A 17,021-nucleotide genomic window follows, 5' to 3' on the forward strand; every position below is an offset into this window, starting at 1 on the left:
GATCCCTGAGCATCACTGGAGTGTGTTCCAAAAACAAAAAAGCAAAGAAATAGACATCTTTGTTTCCTACAACTTTTTTATACCTGAAGCCTATGTTGCCTGATACACATATTATATCACACACATATATGTATGTATGTATATGTGTGTGTGTGTGTGTGTGTATATATATATATATATATATATACATACACATACACATATAGTCTCCCTGGCCTTTCTTTTTAAACTTTATTGATTGATTTGATTGATTGGTTTTTTGGGGTTACTCCTGGCTCTGCACTCAGAAATCGTCCCTGGCAGGCCAGGGAACCATATGGGATGCCAGGAATCAAACCAGGTCCCTCCCAGGTCAGCCATGCAAGGCAAATGCCCTAGAGCTATGCTATCTCAATGTCCCTGGCCTTAAGGGAGTTGTTTGCTTGAAGAATTATCTTTTAATCTTTGGCTTTGAGTTTTATTTTTGTCCTAATTCTTCAGTTATTTCTTTTTGCTTATTTTTGGTTTTGCTTTCATTTTGGATCACATCTAGTGGTGCTCAGAGGTTACTCCTGGCTCTGCACTCAGGAATTACTCATGGCAGTACTCAGGGAACCATATCAGATGATGGGGATGAATCCTGGTTGGCCACGTACAAGGCAGATTCCCTACATACTGTACTATCTCTTTGACTCCTTAGATGTGTTTCTTATAGGCCGATGGTTGGATTCAGTTTTGAAATCTATTCAGTAATTCTGTGATTTTTAATTGGTGCATTTAGATTGTCAATATTGAATGAGAATATTATTATGGAATTTTCTGCCACTTTTTGTATTTGGCATGTTTGTCTTGTATTAAAGAATTCCCATTTATACTAGTGAAGGGATCATTATTGAAACATTGTAGTCCTGAAACCCAATCATTAATTAATAACTTGGCAATTAATTTCACAATGACTAATTTGTTTAAGTCCCTTTTTACTAAATTGATTGAGTCTTTCAAGTTCCTGAACTGTTGTTTACCCTGCAGCTCTGTATTTTTCCTTCATATCTGGATGAGTCTGGCTGAGTAAAGTATTGGTGAGACATTAATTCTGATGAGGCATTGATTTCATTGTGTTTTTAACTACATCATCATCTTCGAGCATGCAGGGTGTCTTTTGATAAATCTGCTATAAATCATAAAGTCTTTTTTGTTTATAATTTTTTGTTTGATCTTGCTGCTTTCATATTCTGTTTCTATCCCTATTGTCATTCTGACTAAGGTGTGTCTTAGAGTATTTTTACTTGTCTCTCTTTTTTTTTTTGTCTTTTTTTTATCTGGTACACTTTACATCTAATCTAGTAAGTCTGGCTGGGTACTTCTACACCTCAATATTGAAAACTTCTAAATGATGGTTTTTGTTGCACTTTGTTTCTTCATCATAATTGTCTTCTTGGCCGATTGTCATAATTGGCCCTCCAAGACACTGGTGATTCTTCTTACTCTTGTTCTGTTTGTTTGATTTTATTTCTATATAGTGTCATGAGTTTAGTTCTCATCCACATTAACTGCAGATTTTTTAAATAGTGACAGGTATATAGGTAAATCAGTGTATAAGTTTGATGAATCTTCATCTTCATTATGTTTTCTGGACAAATGTGGGATATTCCTTATTCCTTGGCCCAGTTTTGGTGAGTCTGGTGTCAATACAAACATCTTGGGTGCCGTTTTCCTTCATGGCAAACTTCCTAATTCCTGGGTGCTGAGGGTACATGCTTCTTGAAACCCACTTTGTGGATATTGAGGCTTTTTTCTTCTCAGAGTTTCTGACTCATTTTGGAGCTCATTGATTTTGTTCTCAGCCATTGTTACTCTGTTTCTAAGGTCTTACAGTGAATTTTTTGTTTCACCTATCAAATTCTTTATTTCTGCCATTTCTATTTATGGTTTTCTCATTTCTGCTCTCATATTATCCTGTGTTTCTTTGTCCATTGTTTTTTGAGCTCCTTAAACACTTTCAACCTTTCTTTAGTCTTTCTCTGAGAGGTTATATAGTTGGTTATTATTGGTAGAGTCTTCAGGATAACTAACTGCCTTTGCTCATTAAAGAGTGGTGGGATTCTATGGTGCTTAACAGACTGGGGGTAAGTTTCTTCTATTCACTGTTTGTACACCTCTAACACCAGAAAGCTCTCTGAGGGGCCTAGCTGGTTGCTACTATCTTCATTCATTGGTGAAGCTATCCAACCCAATTTATTATTACTTGGTGTTTAGTTCTTTACTCCAGTCCTGAGAGTCATTGTGTTGTATAGGGAATGTTTAGGAGAAGTGCATTAAGCAGTTGCATTATGCCATGAGGTAAAGTTTTTTGCTCAGATGGTTCCACCTGCTGGGCCTTATGGAGAAGCAGGCTGATTCCCCAGATCTTTTCATATGCAACTGGGGTTGCACAGCAGCTTGCTACAGTTTCCTAAAACCTTTCTAACAATCCCAAGACAAATAGTTGCATTATAAAAATGTATAATGATAAATTAATTTATGATAGCAGAAAACATAACTAGAAACATCTTTTACAGGGGCTACAGCAGGGAAGCCATTTGCCTTGCATATGGCTAAACTGGGTTTAATTCCTGGCATCCCATATGGTCCCCTGAGCCTGCCAGGAGTGATTTCTGAATACAGAGCTAGGAGTAAAATCTGAATGTAGGGGCCGGGAAGGTGGCGCTAGAGGTAAGGTGTCTGCCTTGCAAGCGCTAGCGTAGGACGGACCAGACCGAGGTTCAATCCCCCGGCGTCCCATATGGTCCCCCCAAGCCAGGGGCGATTTCTGAGCGCATAGCTCAGGAGTAACCCCTGAGCGTCAAACGGGTGTGGCCCCCCAAAAAAAAATCTGAATGTGGCTGAGTGATTTACAAAAACCAAAACAATCAAAACTGCATTGCTCATGTTTGGGATTTAAGGAATAAGATAGTTATTATTAATAAGTTAGTTAGGAGATAGATTAAGCACATGAGATTGTCCTCTCATATGCTGACATTGAATTTTTTCTGCAGGCTAATGGAACTAATTTTTAGCAAAGGAAGCTAAAAACATTGCCTGACTCTCATTTTCAGAAACAGGTTTTCATCTTCATCAGTAATCTCTGAAAAGAAAATAGGATAATGTTCCAATAGGAAAAAATTTTTTTCTTTTCTCTTTTAAATGTTATAGGCAGAACAAGCTGCTATAACCTCTGAGTTTGAGAACTACAAAGTCCGAGTTCATAATGTTCTAAAACAACAGAAAATTAAATCTGTGTCTCAGGCTGAAACCGAGGGAGCTAAACAAGAAAGGTAAAGTCTTTATTAAAAGAAATATACAGGACTTTCCCCCACAGGACAAATTATCAAGTACACTGAAAATTCCACCTTTATTTACATTGTCTGTAGAATAGTACATATAATTACCAACAAGAGCAGTTTCTTACATTCACTATTGATTTAGATAGCAAGAAGGAAATACCACTCACAAGAGCACCACTAAAAAGCCCAAAAGGTAAAAAAAAAAAAAAAAAAAAAGCCCAAAAGGTGTGACATGAGCAGGAGTCTTTGAGATGAACCTAAATATTTTCATCTTGAATTAGCACCTATTAATAATGGAGATTAAAAACATTAAATGTCTTTTAAAATAAAGACAAGTTACATTATGATTAGTTTTTTAATTTTGAAAGTTTGAGAATAAAGCCTTGATGAACTTAACACAGAAGTTACTTAAGAACATTTTACTTGTTTCTTAAAGGTTTTAAATTAATGCTTGTTTGAGTTTTGAACTAGATTTTTTATTTTTATGTTCATTTTCACAATACCTCAACTACATTAAAATATTTTTTAACCATGTCAATTACTCTTTCAATGGTATGTTGTTTAGTACTTCTTAGTAATAAGTTATATATTGTTACTTATGGGGCCAAAGAAATCATAGAAGAATTACAGCACTATGCTTTGCATGTTGCCAACCCCAACTTTTTTATTTAATAATACATTGTTTAATGTACAAGGCCAGAGAGATTAGTTGCTTTTGCATGATGCTAAACCCAGTTTGATCCCCTGTACTGTATGCGCTTTACTGAACATTTTCAGAAATAAGCCGAGTACTATGGGTTGCAGCCCACCCAACACCCCCAACTCTATTAAAACATGCATAAAACTACTACACAAATAACTTTTGTAAATTACTAGAATTCAACTAGGAAGAAGAGGTAGGAAAATCTATAGCAAGGATATAATGTTTTTGTTTTGTTTGTTTTTGGGCCACAACCGGCAATGCTCAGGGGTTACTCCTGGCTATCTGCTCAGAAATAGCTCCTGGCAGGCACAGGGGACCTTATGGGACACCGGGATTCGAACCAACCACCTTTGGTCCTGGATCGGCTGCTTGCAAGGCAAACGTCTCTGTGCTATCTCTCCGACCCCGGATATGTTTTTATTCTTTCTATTCTTACAGATTCTCTGTTGAAAGTATATTATGTGTACTAAATATATGTGACTAAATATCTAAATATTTGTTGACTAAATATCTTGCCATTTTTCTGTTTACACCTATGTAACTATTAACTTTGGGAACTGAGTCAAAAATAGTGAATTTTTTTTTAAGGTGAGTTGCTTAGGGGCCGGAGAGATAGTGCAGCGGTGTTTGCCTTGCAAACAGCAGCCGATGTAGGACCTAAGGTGGTTGGTTCGAATCCCGGCATCCCATATGGTCCCCCCATGCCTGCCAGGAGCTATTTCTGAGCAGACAGCCAGGAGTAACCCCTGAGCACCGCTGGGTGTGGCCCAAAAACCAAAAAAAAAGAAAGATGAGTTGCTTAACTCTAAGATGAAGTTAAATATTGTCAGATTTAGGGGCCAGAGCGGTAACACAGTGTTAGGGCATTTGCCTTGAACGTGGCTGACCTAGGCATTTGCCTTGAATGCAGTTCAATCCCCGGGCGTCCCATATGGCCCCCCAAGCCAGGAGCGATTTCTGAGCTCATGGCCAGGAATAACCTCTAAGCATCACCGTGTGACCCAAAGAACAAAACAAAACAAAACAAATTGTCAGATTTAAATAAATAGGTCAACATTTGTAGGATTCATTTTTATGCATAATTTGGCTTTTAAACTATTATAACATATTTGGCATTTTGTCTACTCTTAAACATTATATTTTAAATGAAACTATTATATTGTTATGGCAAAAATTAGGAGTTCTAGCTGTTTTTCTTAATTTCACATAACTCAATCTCTAATGGTTAACAGCTATTTTTTTATTCTAATACCATGTTCTATAATATAAAACAAGTATTTTATTACCATTTAACAGTCTACTCTATTTGAGCATAAAATTTGTAATTTGAGATCTTTATAATTTAAGTACATGCATGTAATATATAAAATTATACATAATTACAATTTATAGTATGTCTATCATATAGACATTATAGACATTTAATATAGAATGCCTGAAACCTAAAATTTGACTACAATGTTTTTATGTTTAATCCTTATCTCAGAATTCATATTTTATTTCCTTACTGAATATCATCAGTGGTAATAACCAGAGAATTGAAAGATTAAATGGTGAAATTAAAATCTATTTGGAGTCACAAATAACCTCTTCAAACTATATTTCTGTTTTAGAGAACATTTGGAAATGCTGATTGACCAACTAAAAATCAAGTTGCAAGATACCCAAAATAACTTACAGATCAGTGTTTCTGAACTTCAAACTCTACAATCAGAACATGATACTCTGCTAGAAAGACACAACAAGATGCTACAAGAAACTGTGTCCAAAGAGGCAGAACTACGGGAAAAGTAAGAGCAGCACTGACAATGTTTGTACCTAATAGCATAGTATTTCTTTGGAATATTGTGTTGCTCCTTAAAAATAAGAAAGAGGTATTTCTAAAGACTTTGTGATTTCATGTTTCTACCTTAAAGCCCCTCCCTTTGGATTTCTTGTCCTTAGTTTTTTATTATTTGTTCAATATTGTGTCTCTCTTGATCTTTTGGGGAGAGGTGGGTGTTTTGTTTTGTTTTGTTTTTTTGGTTTGGGGCCACACCCAGTGGCACTAGGGTTACTTCTGGCTGGCTCTGTGCTCAAAAATTACTCCTGACAGGGCCCGGAGAGATAGCACATCGGTAGGGCATTGTCTTGCATGTGGCCGACCCAAGAGGGACCCAGTTTGATTCCTGCTTCAATTCCTGGCATCCATATGGTCCTGCAGCCTGCCAAGGGCCATTTCTGAGTGTAAAGCCAGGAGCACCCCCGAGCATCACTGGGTATGGCCCAACAACCAACCAATCAATCAGTAAAGTTAAAAAAAAAATTACTCCTGACAGTCTTGGGACCCTATATGAGATGCTAGGGGGATTGAACCAGGTTGACCATGTGCAAGGCAAACGCCCTACCTGCTGTGCTATTGTTCTTTTTTTTTTTTTGGTTTTTGGGCCACACTCGGCGTTGCTCAGGGGTTACTCCTGGCTGTCTGCTCAGAAATAGCTCCTGGCAGGCACGGGGGACCATATGGGATACCGGGATTCGAACCAACCACCTTTGGTCCTGGATCGGCTACTTGCAAGGCAAACGCCGCTGTGCTATTGTTCTGGCACTTCTTTTGACCTTAGATATTTCTCTTTTTTTTTTTTTTTTGGTTTTTGGGTCACACCTAGCAGCGCTCAGGTGTTACTCCTGGCAGGCTCTGGGGACCATATGATGCCAGGATTTGAACCATAGTCCTTCTGCATGCAAGGCAAATGCTCTACCTCCATGCTATCTCTCCAGTCCCTGAGATATTTCTTTTTAAAGACTGGTGTTGGATTGGTGTTGAAATAATAAATGCCTAAAACTCTCAACTATCAATAATTTTGTAAACCATAATTCTTTAATTAAATTAAAAAAAAATTTTAGGGGCCGGCAAGGTGGCGCTAGAGGTAAGGTGCCTGCCTTGCAAGCGCTAGCCAAGGATCAGGACCACGGTTCGATCCCCCGGCGTCCCATATAGTGCCCCCAAGCCAGGGGCAATTTCTGAGCGCTTAGCCAGGAGTAACCCCTGAGCATCAAACGGGTGTGGCCCGAAAAAACAAAAAAAAAAAAACAAAAAAAAAATTTTTTTTAAAGGAGGCGTAAAAATAATAAAGGAAAAAAATTTAACTTTCTAATGTAGGCTTCCAATTATAGTCATCCTTTCTCTCTAGAGAAAACATTAAAAAAAGAAAACGGCCAGAGCAATAGCACAGTGGTAAGACGTTTGCCTTATGGGGCCGGGAAGGTGGCGCTAGAGGTAAGGTGTCTGCCTTACAAGCGCTAGCCAAGGAACGGACCTCGGTTCGATCCCCCGGCGTCCCATATGGTCCCCCCAAGCCAGGGGCGATTTCTGAGCACATAGCCAGGAGTAACCCCTGAGCGTCAAACGGGTGTGGCCCAAAAACCAAAAAAAAAAAAAAAAAAAGACGTTTGCCTTGTACAAGGCCAACCCAGGATGACCTGGGTTCTATTCCCATCATTTCATATGGTCCCCTGAGCCTGCCAGGAGTAACCCCTGAGTGCTACCAGGTGTGGACCAAAAACCAATAAAAAGAAAAAGAAAACAATAATGCTTATTGAAAAAGAATACATAATTTAGTGTTATAAATGTCTTCAATTTCTCATATTTTGTACTTCTGTTAATATTTTAAGTGAACATTAGAAACATACATTACAACTAATTTTATACTAATCATTTTTTGACTTTTCAGTTTCCTATTAGTATAATTTTTATGTTAATTATGTTAATTTGAAGTTTCAAAAAGACCCACCTGTTTTCTGATTACCTGTCACAAGGGTATACCATGAAATTAGCTTATACAAGTAATGTTGGGGCCGGAGAGATAGTATGGAGGTAAGGCGTTTGCCTTGCATGCAGAAGGTCAGTGGTTAGAATCCCGGCATCCCATATGGTCCCCTGAGCCTGCCAGGAGCGATTTCTGAGCATAGAGCCAGGAGTAACCCCTGAGCACTGCCAGGTGTGACCCAAAAACAAAAACAAAAAAAAAACAAGTGATGCTTATGTGATATTTACATCAGTTATCTCATTTTTATTCCTGATGTTATTGCAAACTATATTGCTAACTCAGATAACACAAATGGTACCTTTAAGCAATTTGAAATGTCTTTAGTAGTCTTCTAGTCAATCAGAATCTCAAAAACCAAATAACATTATCAGTGCCCCAAAATGAAGAAATGGTCTTTTCTTTAAATAGTCGCTTTTTAAAATAATTTAGTACTTGTATTTTCTTATTATGAAATTGTAAAAATGATTAATAGGAATATTCTGGCTACCTAATGTCTTCGTTGCACAGAGAACCCAGTAAATATGATTAAACACACATGTAACAACTCTAACAAAGTGGTGAACTTTTTTTTTTTTTTTTTTTGGTTTTTGGTTTTTGGTCCACACCCAGCGGTGCTCAGGGGTTACTCCTGGCTATCTGCTCAGAAATAGCTCCTGGCAGGCATGGGGGACCATGTGGGACACTGGGATTCGAACCAACCACCTTTGGTCCTGGATCGGCTGCTTGCAAGGCAAACGCTGCTGTGCTATCTCTCCGGGCCCAAAGTGGTGAACTTTAACCAAACGGTATTGGTTTCAGGTGGGGCTTGAAGATTTACGCCTCTAGTTCCCAAGTAGATAAAGTCAGAAGTCTTGCTCAGCTTTGAATTATAGGTGTCAGGAGCTGGTGATAGAGTATAGTGGGTAGAACACTTAACTTGCACACATTTGACCCAGGTTTAATTACCAGCATCCCATATTGTCCCCTGAACTCCATTAGGAATGGTACCTGAGTTCAAAGCCAGTAATAAGTCCTGGGAGCTGCTAGGTTTAGCCCCCCCCCAAGGCTAATAATAATAATAATAATAATAATAATAATAATAATAAATAATCGGGGGCCAGAGAGATAGCATGGAGGTAAGGCATTTGCCTTGCATGCAGAAGGTTGGTGGTTCAAATCCTGGCATCCCATTAGGTCACCCCAAGCCTGCCAGGAGTGAATTCTGAGCGTAGAGCCAGGAGTAACCCCTGAACGCTGCCGGGTGTGACCCCAAAACAATAACTGAATAATAATAATAAGTAATTTAAAATATAGCTGTTAGCATCCTTAGAAAAAATGTTGAAGTAATATAAGAGATAAGGCATATGCTCTGCAATACTGCTACAGCAGCCATAACCCTGGTTCAAATTTCTGGCACTGTAGATGGTCCTACAAGTGACCTGAGTTCACTGTTGAACACAGAGATGGGATCAGCCCTGGAACATTTTGTGGTTTGGGGAACTTTGTGGTTAGTTTGGTTTGGTTTGGTTTGGAGGGAGCTATACTTATCAGTGTTCAATTCTTTTTTTTTTTTTTTTTTTTTTTTTTTGGTTTTTGGGCCACACCCGGCATTGCTCAGGGGTTACTCCTGGCTGTCTGCTCAGAAATAGCTCCTGGCAGGCACGGGGGACCCTATGGGACATCGGGATTCGAACCAACCACCTTTGGTGCTGGATTGGCTGCTTGCAAGGCAAACGCCGCCGTGCTATCTCTGTGGGCCCCAGTGTTCAATTCTTAATACTGTCAGAGATTACTCCTGATGGTGCTGTTGGTACCATATGCAATGTATAGGATTCAACTGGGTTAGCAGCATACAAGCCAAGTGCCTTTAGCCTCTCTACTATCTCCTCAGCACCATTATGTCAGCTCTTGAATTCATGTTTCTCTTGGTCTCTCCCCTCATATTTCTGTAAATTTCCATAAAATCTTTCAGTTCACTGAAAAATAATAATAAATTTAATTTTAAATTGCATGAAAACTGGTAAAAGTAGACCATTCTTAGAATTATCTTTGGAAATTCTAATTCAATGTCCTTAGGTGATTTTAACAGAGAACTTTAGTGATTTGCAGCAAGATTTGGGGAAAATTATAGTAAACTTAAGTTTTAGTGTTTTCATAGTTTTATATTAGTTGCCTTTAAATGAGTTCGTTATAGTCTTTGTAAATAAAAAAGAATTTTCGGGGCCGGAGAGATAGCATGGAGGTAAGGCGTTTGCCTCTCATGCAAAAGGTCATTGGTTCGAATCCCGGCGTCCCATATGGTCCCCCGTGCTCGCCAGGAGCGACTACTGAGCATGGTGCCAGGAGTAACTCCTGAGCACTGCCGGGTGAGACCCAAAAACCAAAAAAAAAAAAAAGAAAAAAAAAGAATTTTCTTTATCAAGTCTTTAGGGTAGTAGAAAAAAGGTGTATTGATCCTATAATTTTATTTATGTTCTACAGTTTTAGTTCAATAACATTGTTGTTTTTTTGGTTTTTTTTTTTTTTTTTTCGGTTTTTGGTTTTTGGGCCACACCCGACGGTGCTCAGGGGTTACTTCTGGCTGTCTGCTCAGAAATAGCTCCTTGCAGGCACAGGGGACCATTTGAGACACCGAGATTCGAACCAACCACCTTTGGTCCTAGATCGGCTGCTTGCAAGGCAAATGCCGCTGTGCTATCTCTCCGGGCCCAGTAACATTGTTTTTTAAATAAAATGTGAAGGAAGTTTAAGCCACACAGCTGCCATCTAAACCTCTTTTTCTGAACTGTGAAACGCAGAAAATAATTTTGATTAAGTAATAACAAGTGCCTTTTTTTAGGTTGTTACATCATTAATACTATGGTAGTTTTATATAGGAGAGAAGTTTACTCATACTTTCAGCAGATGTTTCCATGAATTCTTTTTTTGTTTGTTTTATTTTTTTGGGTCACACCCGGCAGCGCTCGGGTTACTCCTTGCTCTATGCTCAGAAATCGCTCCTGGCAGGCTCAAGGGACCATATGGGATGCCGGGATTCAAACCACCGGCCTTCTGAGGCAAGGCAAATGCCTTTCCTCCATGCTATCTTTCCAACCCCAAGTTTCCGTGAATTCTATAGTGAATTCAGGAATTCACTCTGAGACATCTGCTAAATATATGTCAAAAAAGACTAAGTCATTACCTAAAGTTGACTGCTCTCATAAGAAGTAAATCTCTCTTGGGCTGGAGAGATAGCATGGAGATAAGGCATTTGCCTTTCATGCAGAAGGTCATTGGTTCGAATCCCGGCATCCTATATGGTCCCCGGAGCCTGCCAGGAGTGATTTCTGAGCATGGACCCAGGAGTAACCCCTGAGTGCTGCCGGGTGTGACCCAAAAACAAAAAAAAAAGAAGAAGAAGAAGTAAATCTCTCTTACTCTTCAGGTTGTGCTCACTACAGTCAGAGAATATGATGTTGAAATCTGATCATGCACAGACTGTGAGCCAGCTGAAATCCCAAAATGAGGTCCTTCACAACAACTTCCGAGATCAAGTACGACGTTTGCAGGAAGAACACAGGAAAACTATGGAAACTTTACAACAGCAACTCACCAAAGTGGAAACTCAGCTTTACCATAAGAATGAATCAACCATAAGAAGTATGTATATGTATGCATGCATGGAAATATTGGCTGTTTGTGTCCTTGTGGTGGTTATTAATTAAATAACATTTAATTATATTTTTAACTAATTTATGAAATAGAAATTTTGAGAAATTCTCTCAAAAAGCTGGAGGAATATAGTGTAATTGGCTGAGCTCATGTTTTGCACCCTAGAGGCACAGCTGGAGCAACCCCACCATCGAGCTAGGAGTAATTGTCAAGCACTGTCAGGAGTAGCATAAAAGCAAAAATAGAAATCTTACTGGGTGACAATCAGTATTAATCCTGTGGTTAATGAATTTTGGACTTGTTTACTGAGTAGATATTTAAACCCTTCTTGCTTATACTTGGTTATAACTTCTTGGGATATTGATTTTCATATAACTGTTAGTTTCATATGATTTCCTTTTTCTAACTGATATTCACTCAGATTCAGTTTTATGTCTAAGATTTTTTTCTTTTTTAATTAATATCTTTATTTAAACACCTTGATTACAAATACGATTGTAGTTGGGTTTCAGTCATATGTCTAAGATTTTTATGTTCAAATTCCAGTATTAACAGTAGTGATTAGTAAGAATATATGCTGAGGGACCAGACCATAGTACAATGGGTAGGGCATTTACCTTTCACGGGGCCATCCTCGGGTTCTATCCCCAGCAGCCCATGTGGTCTGCCAAGCCTGTCAGGAATTATTTCTGAGTGCAGAACCAGCCAGGAGTAACCCCTGAGTGCCACCAGGTGTGATCCCAAAAACAACAACCAAATAAAAGTCAAAAGAGACACAATATTGGGGCCGGTGCAGTGGCGCAAGGGGTAAGGCCTTGCCCCAGCTAGCCTAGGACAGACTGTGGTTTGATCCCCCAGCGTGACAAGATAAATAACTGTTTGAGCTTTACGTTATCTAATAGTTTATCTTTTAGCTTATGCTAAAATTAAAAGTTGAATAGTCAAATTCTGAGGACTTTTTATAAATGCTTTAGACACCATTGATTAAACCTCATAATTATTTAAATTCTCTTCTATGTCATGTGTTCATTTTAATTTAATGTTTGATGTGTTTTTATTATATGTATTCTATTAATGTTGAGCCATCAGTTTGATTAGTCTCACACTTTTAAAAAATTGTATAGGCCCAGCTTCTCACCAGCCTTTGAAGAACCTTCGAGAAAGAAGAAATACAGACCTTCCCTTTCTGGACATGCACACCATAACCCGGGAGGAGGGAGAAGGGATGGAGACAACTGATACTGAGTCCGTATCTTCCGCTGGCACTCACACGCAAACGTTAGAACAGCTTCTTAATTCTCCAGAAACCAAACTTGGTAGATATCTATCTTTTAAATGTTTTATTTAATTCTGCTCTCCTGTCTAATTAATATTGCATTGAGTTTTACATGTTTATTTTTTAATGTCTCCAATAGAATAGTTTTTTTTCAATATTTGTTCCTCTCACAATTATTCCTTTCAGATGAAAAATGATCCTGCAATATGAAATAATTTTTTAATTGAATCACCATGAGATACACAGTTACAAATGTGTTGGTTGTTTCACTCATACAACATTCCATAACTCAGGGTACACTTCACCAGTGTACTGTTACTGATGTCCCCAGTTTCCCTCCCAACCTACCTTAAGAGGCAGATACCCTTGTTTTGCACTCTCTTCCTCCTTCCCCATTTTTGGCACTGTGGTTTGCAATTCTATTATTAAAAGGGAACATCAGATTACTTTATCTACTTTCAGCACCCAGTTCTTGTACAGAGTGTTCATTTTCAACTATCATTGTATTGTCATAATGGTCCCTTCTCTGCCTAGCTGTACTCCTCTCCAACCCAGCACCATCCCACCCTACCCCACCTCACCCCCTCAAGCTTCCTGCCATGAACCTGACCTCATTGCTATTGTCTTTGTGGGAGTTGGGTTTGTTTGTTTTTTTGTTTTTGGGTCACACCCGGCAACTCTCAGGGATTATTCCTGGCTCTACACTCAGAAATACCCCCCACCCCCCGGCTCGGGGGACCATATAGGATGCCGGGGGGACATTCGAACCAATGTCCTTCTGCATGCAAGGCAAACGCCTTAGCACTGTGCTATCTCTTCGGGCCCCAGAGCCCTTATTCTTAATGTTCATACTTCAGAGGGCCGGAGAGATAGCACAGTGGTAGAGCGTTTGCCTTGCACATAGTCGATCCAGGACAGATGGCAGTTCTCGTGTGGTCCCCTGTGCCTGCCAGGAGTGGTTTCTGAGCGCAGAGCCAGAAGTAACCCCTGAGTGCTGCCAGGTGTAACCCAAAAACCAAAAAAAAGAAAAAGAAAAAAAAAGAAGAATGTTCATACTTCAGAGAAAAACTCTCTTCATCTTTGTAGATTAAGCAGTATTTGCACTGATTATAATATAGGTGGAGCTGCAATCCTATTTCCTTTGAGCAGTTAATATTGGTGAGATGGAAGCATCATTATTGAGCAGCAACAGATTTCAAAATTAGGCTTGGATTTCTACCAAAATTTTTTGCTAAAAGTTATTCTCAGCTACACAAGTTTTTTTTACCCTGTCTTACAAAATACTTGAAAGCCCCAAATAATAAATCAGTAAATGTAAATATACATTGGGCTACAGTTATAGTTACCATATGTTTTTGCTCTGTAAGATACACTTGACCATAAGACGCACATAGTTTTTAGTTGTTCTCCTCCCCTGCACTCAGGCTTCAGCTCTAGGAGGCATTCGCTCCATAAGACATACTTGGGAGTGGGGGGCATGGAGCTCATCTTATGGTATGAAAAATATGATAAGTGAGAGTATATTATTTCTCACATGTACTAGACCGTAGGTTGGAGCCACCAAAAAAGATTTCACTCATTGATTAGTAAAATGACATGAATTCTTACAATGAGACTAATAAGATTACCTAATAAGTCTAACAGATTTCACAAATAAATATATGGAAGATGTTTATTATACTCCTTAAAACAGAAATTCTATCTTGTTCAGCATGTAACAACACTTAAATGTTGAAGAATTGAGAAAAACAGATCTGTGTGATATTACAGATAAAATATCTATTCTTAGATGATATCTAAATTAAAGAATAAAAAATAGATAATATTTATTCTTAGATGGTTTAGAATATCATCTGTAACATACAATTTTGAAAACGAACATTTGGAACAATATTTTGCAGAGCCTCCTCTGTGGCAGGCTGAACTCACCAAAGAAGAATTGGTTCAAAAGCTTAGTTCCACCACAAAAAGTGCTGATCACTTGAACAGCCTGCTTCGGGAAACAGAAGCAACCAATGCAATACTCATGGAGCAAATTAAGGTAAGATCAACAAACTGCCACCAAGAAAATAATTGGTACAACTCAATTTGTGACATACACACATTTAAAATTAAAATTTTTATATATCACACGCTTATAATATCTTCCTTATGACATTGTTTTCCTGAAGTTGAGATAAATTCATTTGTAGGGGCACAGGGACACACACAGCAGTGCTTAGAAACTGTTCCTGACTCTGGTCTTGAACATCGCTGGTGGTGCTTGGAGGACTATTTGTGGTGCTTGACTTTTGTACTGGGGACAGTAGCATTAAGGTAACCCTGTATTAACCCTTTGTTCCATAATAATTGCTTTTAAAAAACAATATACCGTATATAGGGAGCCGGAGCACAGCAGGTACGTTGTTGGCCTTGCACAGAGCTGACCCAGGATAATTTGGGTTCAATCCCTGACATCCTATATGGTCCCCCGGGCTTGCCAGGAGTGATTTCTGCACGCAGAGCCAGGAGGTAACAACCCCTGAGGCCTCCAGGTGTGGCTCCAAAACCAAAAAACAAATAAATAAACCAATATATTTAGAAATTAATTATTCCGGGCTGGAGAGATAGCATAGAGGTATCTTTCGTGCAAAAGGTTATTGATTCGAATCTCAGCATCCCATATGGTCCCCCGAGCCTGCCGGGAGCGATTTCTGAGCATAGAGCCAGGAGTAACCCCTGAGCGCTGCTGGGTGTGACCCCCCCAAAAAAAAGAAAGAAAGAAAGAAATTATTTCACTTTTTTTTTGGGGGGGGGCCACACCCGGCATTGCTCAGGGGTTACTCCTGGCTGTCTGCTCAGAAATAGCTCCTGGCAGGCTCGGGGGACCATATGGGACACCGGGATTCGAACCAACCACCTTTTGGTCCTGGGTCGGCTGCTTGCAAGGCAAACGCCGCTGTGCTATCTCTCCGGGCCCACATTTAAATAATTAATTAAAACTTAAATTATCCAAATTCATTTAATTGCTTTTATTCCCTATCCACTGAGCCCAATTACCACCACTTGAGCTATCTAGCCAGTTGACCAAGTATCAGCAATAGTGTAGCTGCTGAACCCTCTAAATGCTGGCACCATACCACCACCACCCTCCAAAAATTAAATGGGGGACCAGGGATATGTTTCACATATCCGACTTATCTCATAGGTGAGATCCTAGGTTGAACCCCCAACACTGCAAAAATATTATTTGGGGGGGCACAGTGATAGTATAGAGTTAGGGTATTTGCCTTGCACAAGGCCAATTCCAGGTTCAATCCCTGGCATTCCATGTGGTCCCACAAGCATTGCTAGGTGTGACTCAAAAACCAAATAATAATAATTCTAAAGATAACTATGAGGTTTCTAGTTCATTTGGCTAATATGTATGACACAGAAATATTTATAAACAATAGTAATATAGGAACTAATAGTGACATGGGAGCTTTATTTAAGTTTTACACCAGAAACTTGCAGTGATAGATATATTATGGTACAATTAATTATGTAGGTGAGAAACCCTCTTTCACTGAGAGATTACCTCTTGGAATGTGGTCATACCCCTTATTGCAAGACATTATTCAGGCCCTAGGAATTTTTCCACATAATTATATGTAATTTTCATAATTACTGGATGGGATAATTAAAATTGATAAATTAATGGAGCAAATTTTAATTCATTTAGTCTGAAAAACGCATGTTTTTTTTTTTGTTGTTTGTTTGTTTGTGTTTGGTTTTTGGGCCACACCCGGCGATGCTCAGGGGTTACTCCTGGCTGTCTGCTCAGAAATAGCTCCTGGCAGGCACGGGGGACCATATGAGACACCGGGATTCGAACCAACCACCTTTGGTCCTGGATCAGCTGCTTGCAAGGCAAACGTCGCTGTGCTATCTCTCCGGGCCCTAAACACATGTTTTTTTAATTCTGTTCCCATATAAATCAATTTTATCTCTTTGTAAGCATCCCAGTTGTCTTTCTCAAATTAATTTTCTTTGCTCTGTTTTGATTTGGGGTCCATACCTGGCTCTGCTTATGGCTTATTCCTGGCTCTGCTCAGTGATCATTCCTGACTGTGCTTGGGGGACCATATGCGGTGCTGGGGATTGAATCCGGATCATCCACATATAAGGCAAACACTGCTATGCTCTCATTCTCTCTTTTGCCTCTCAATTCTTTAAACACTGAGTTTTGGTTTTTTAGTATAAATTGTATATTTTATAATATCTTATCACTGAATAATTAAGTATTCAGTGTTCTTGATTGTGCTTGGAGGTTGTGCCCT

At 39.1% G+C, this 17,021-nt stretch overlaps 1 protein-coding gene across 1 annotated transcript in view; it reads left to right on the forward strand.

Annotated features, from left to right (window-relative positions):
* GCC2 (GRIP and coiled-coil domain containing 2) overlaps positions 1-17,021 on the forward strand; it is a 54,244-nt gene that overhangs the window by 29,530 nt on the left and 7,693 nt on the right. Inside the window, exons 17-21 of the mRNA XM_049780552.1 lie at positions 3,172-3,293; positions 5,619-5,795; positions 11,218-11,432; positions 12,569-12,760; positions 14,622-14,761. Coding sequence (XP_049636509.1) covers positions 3,172-3,293; positions 5,619-5,795; positions 11,218-11,432; positions 12,569-12,760; positions 14,622-14,761 — 846 coding nt within the window. The remainder of the gene's footprint in view (positions 1-3,171; positions 3,294-5,618; positions 5,796-11,217; positions 11,433-12,568; positions 12,761-14,621; positions 14,762-17,021) is intronic.

This window comes from Suncus etruscus, chromosome 9 (genome assembly GCF_024139225.1).
Source record: "Suncus etruscus isolate mSunEtr1 chromosome 9, mSunEtr1.pri.cur, whole genome shotgun sequence".
Lineage (NCBI taxonomy): Eukaryota > Metazoa > Chordata > Mammalia > Eulipotyphla > Soricidae > Suncus > Suncus etruscus.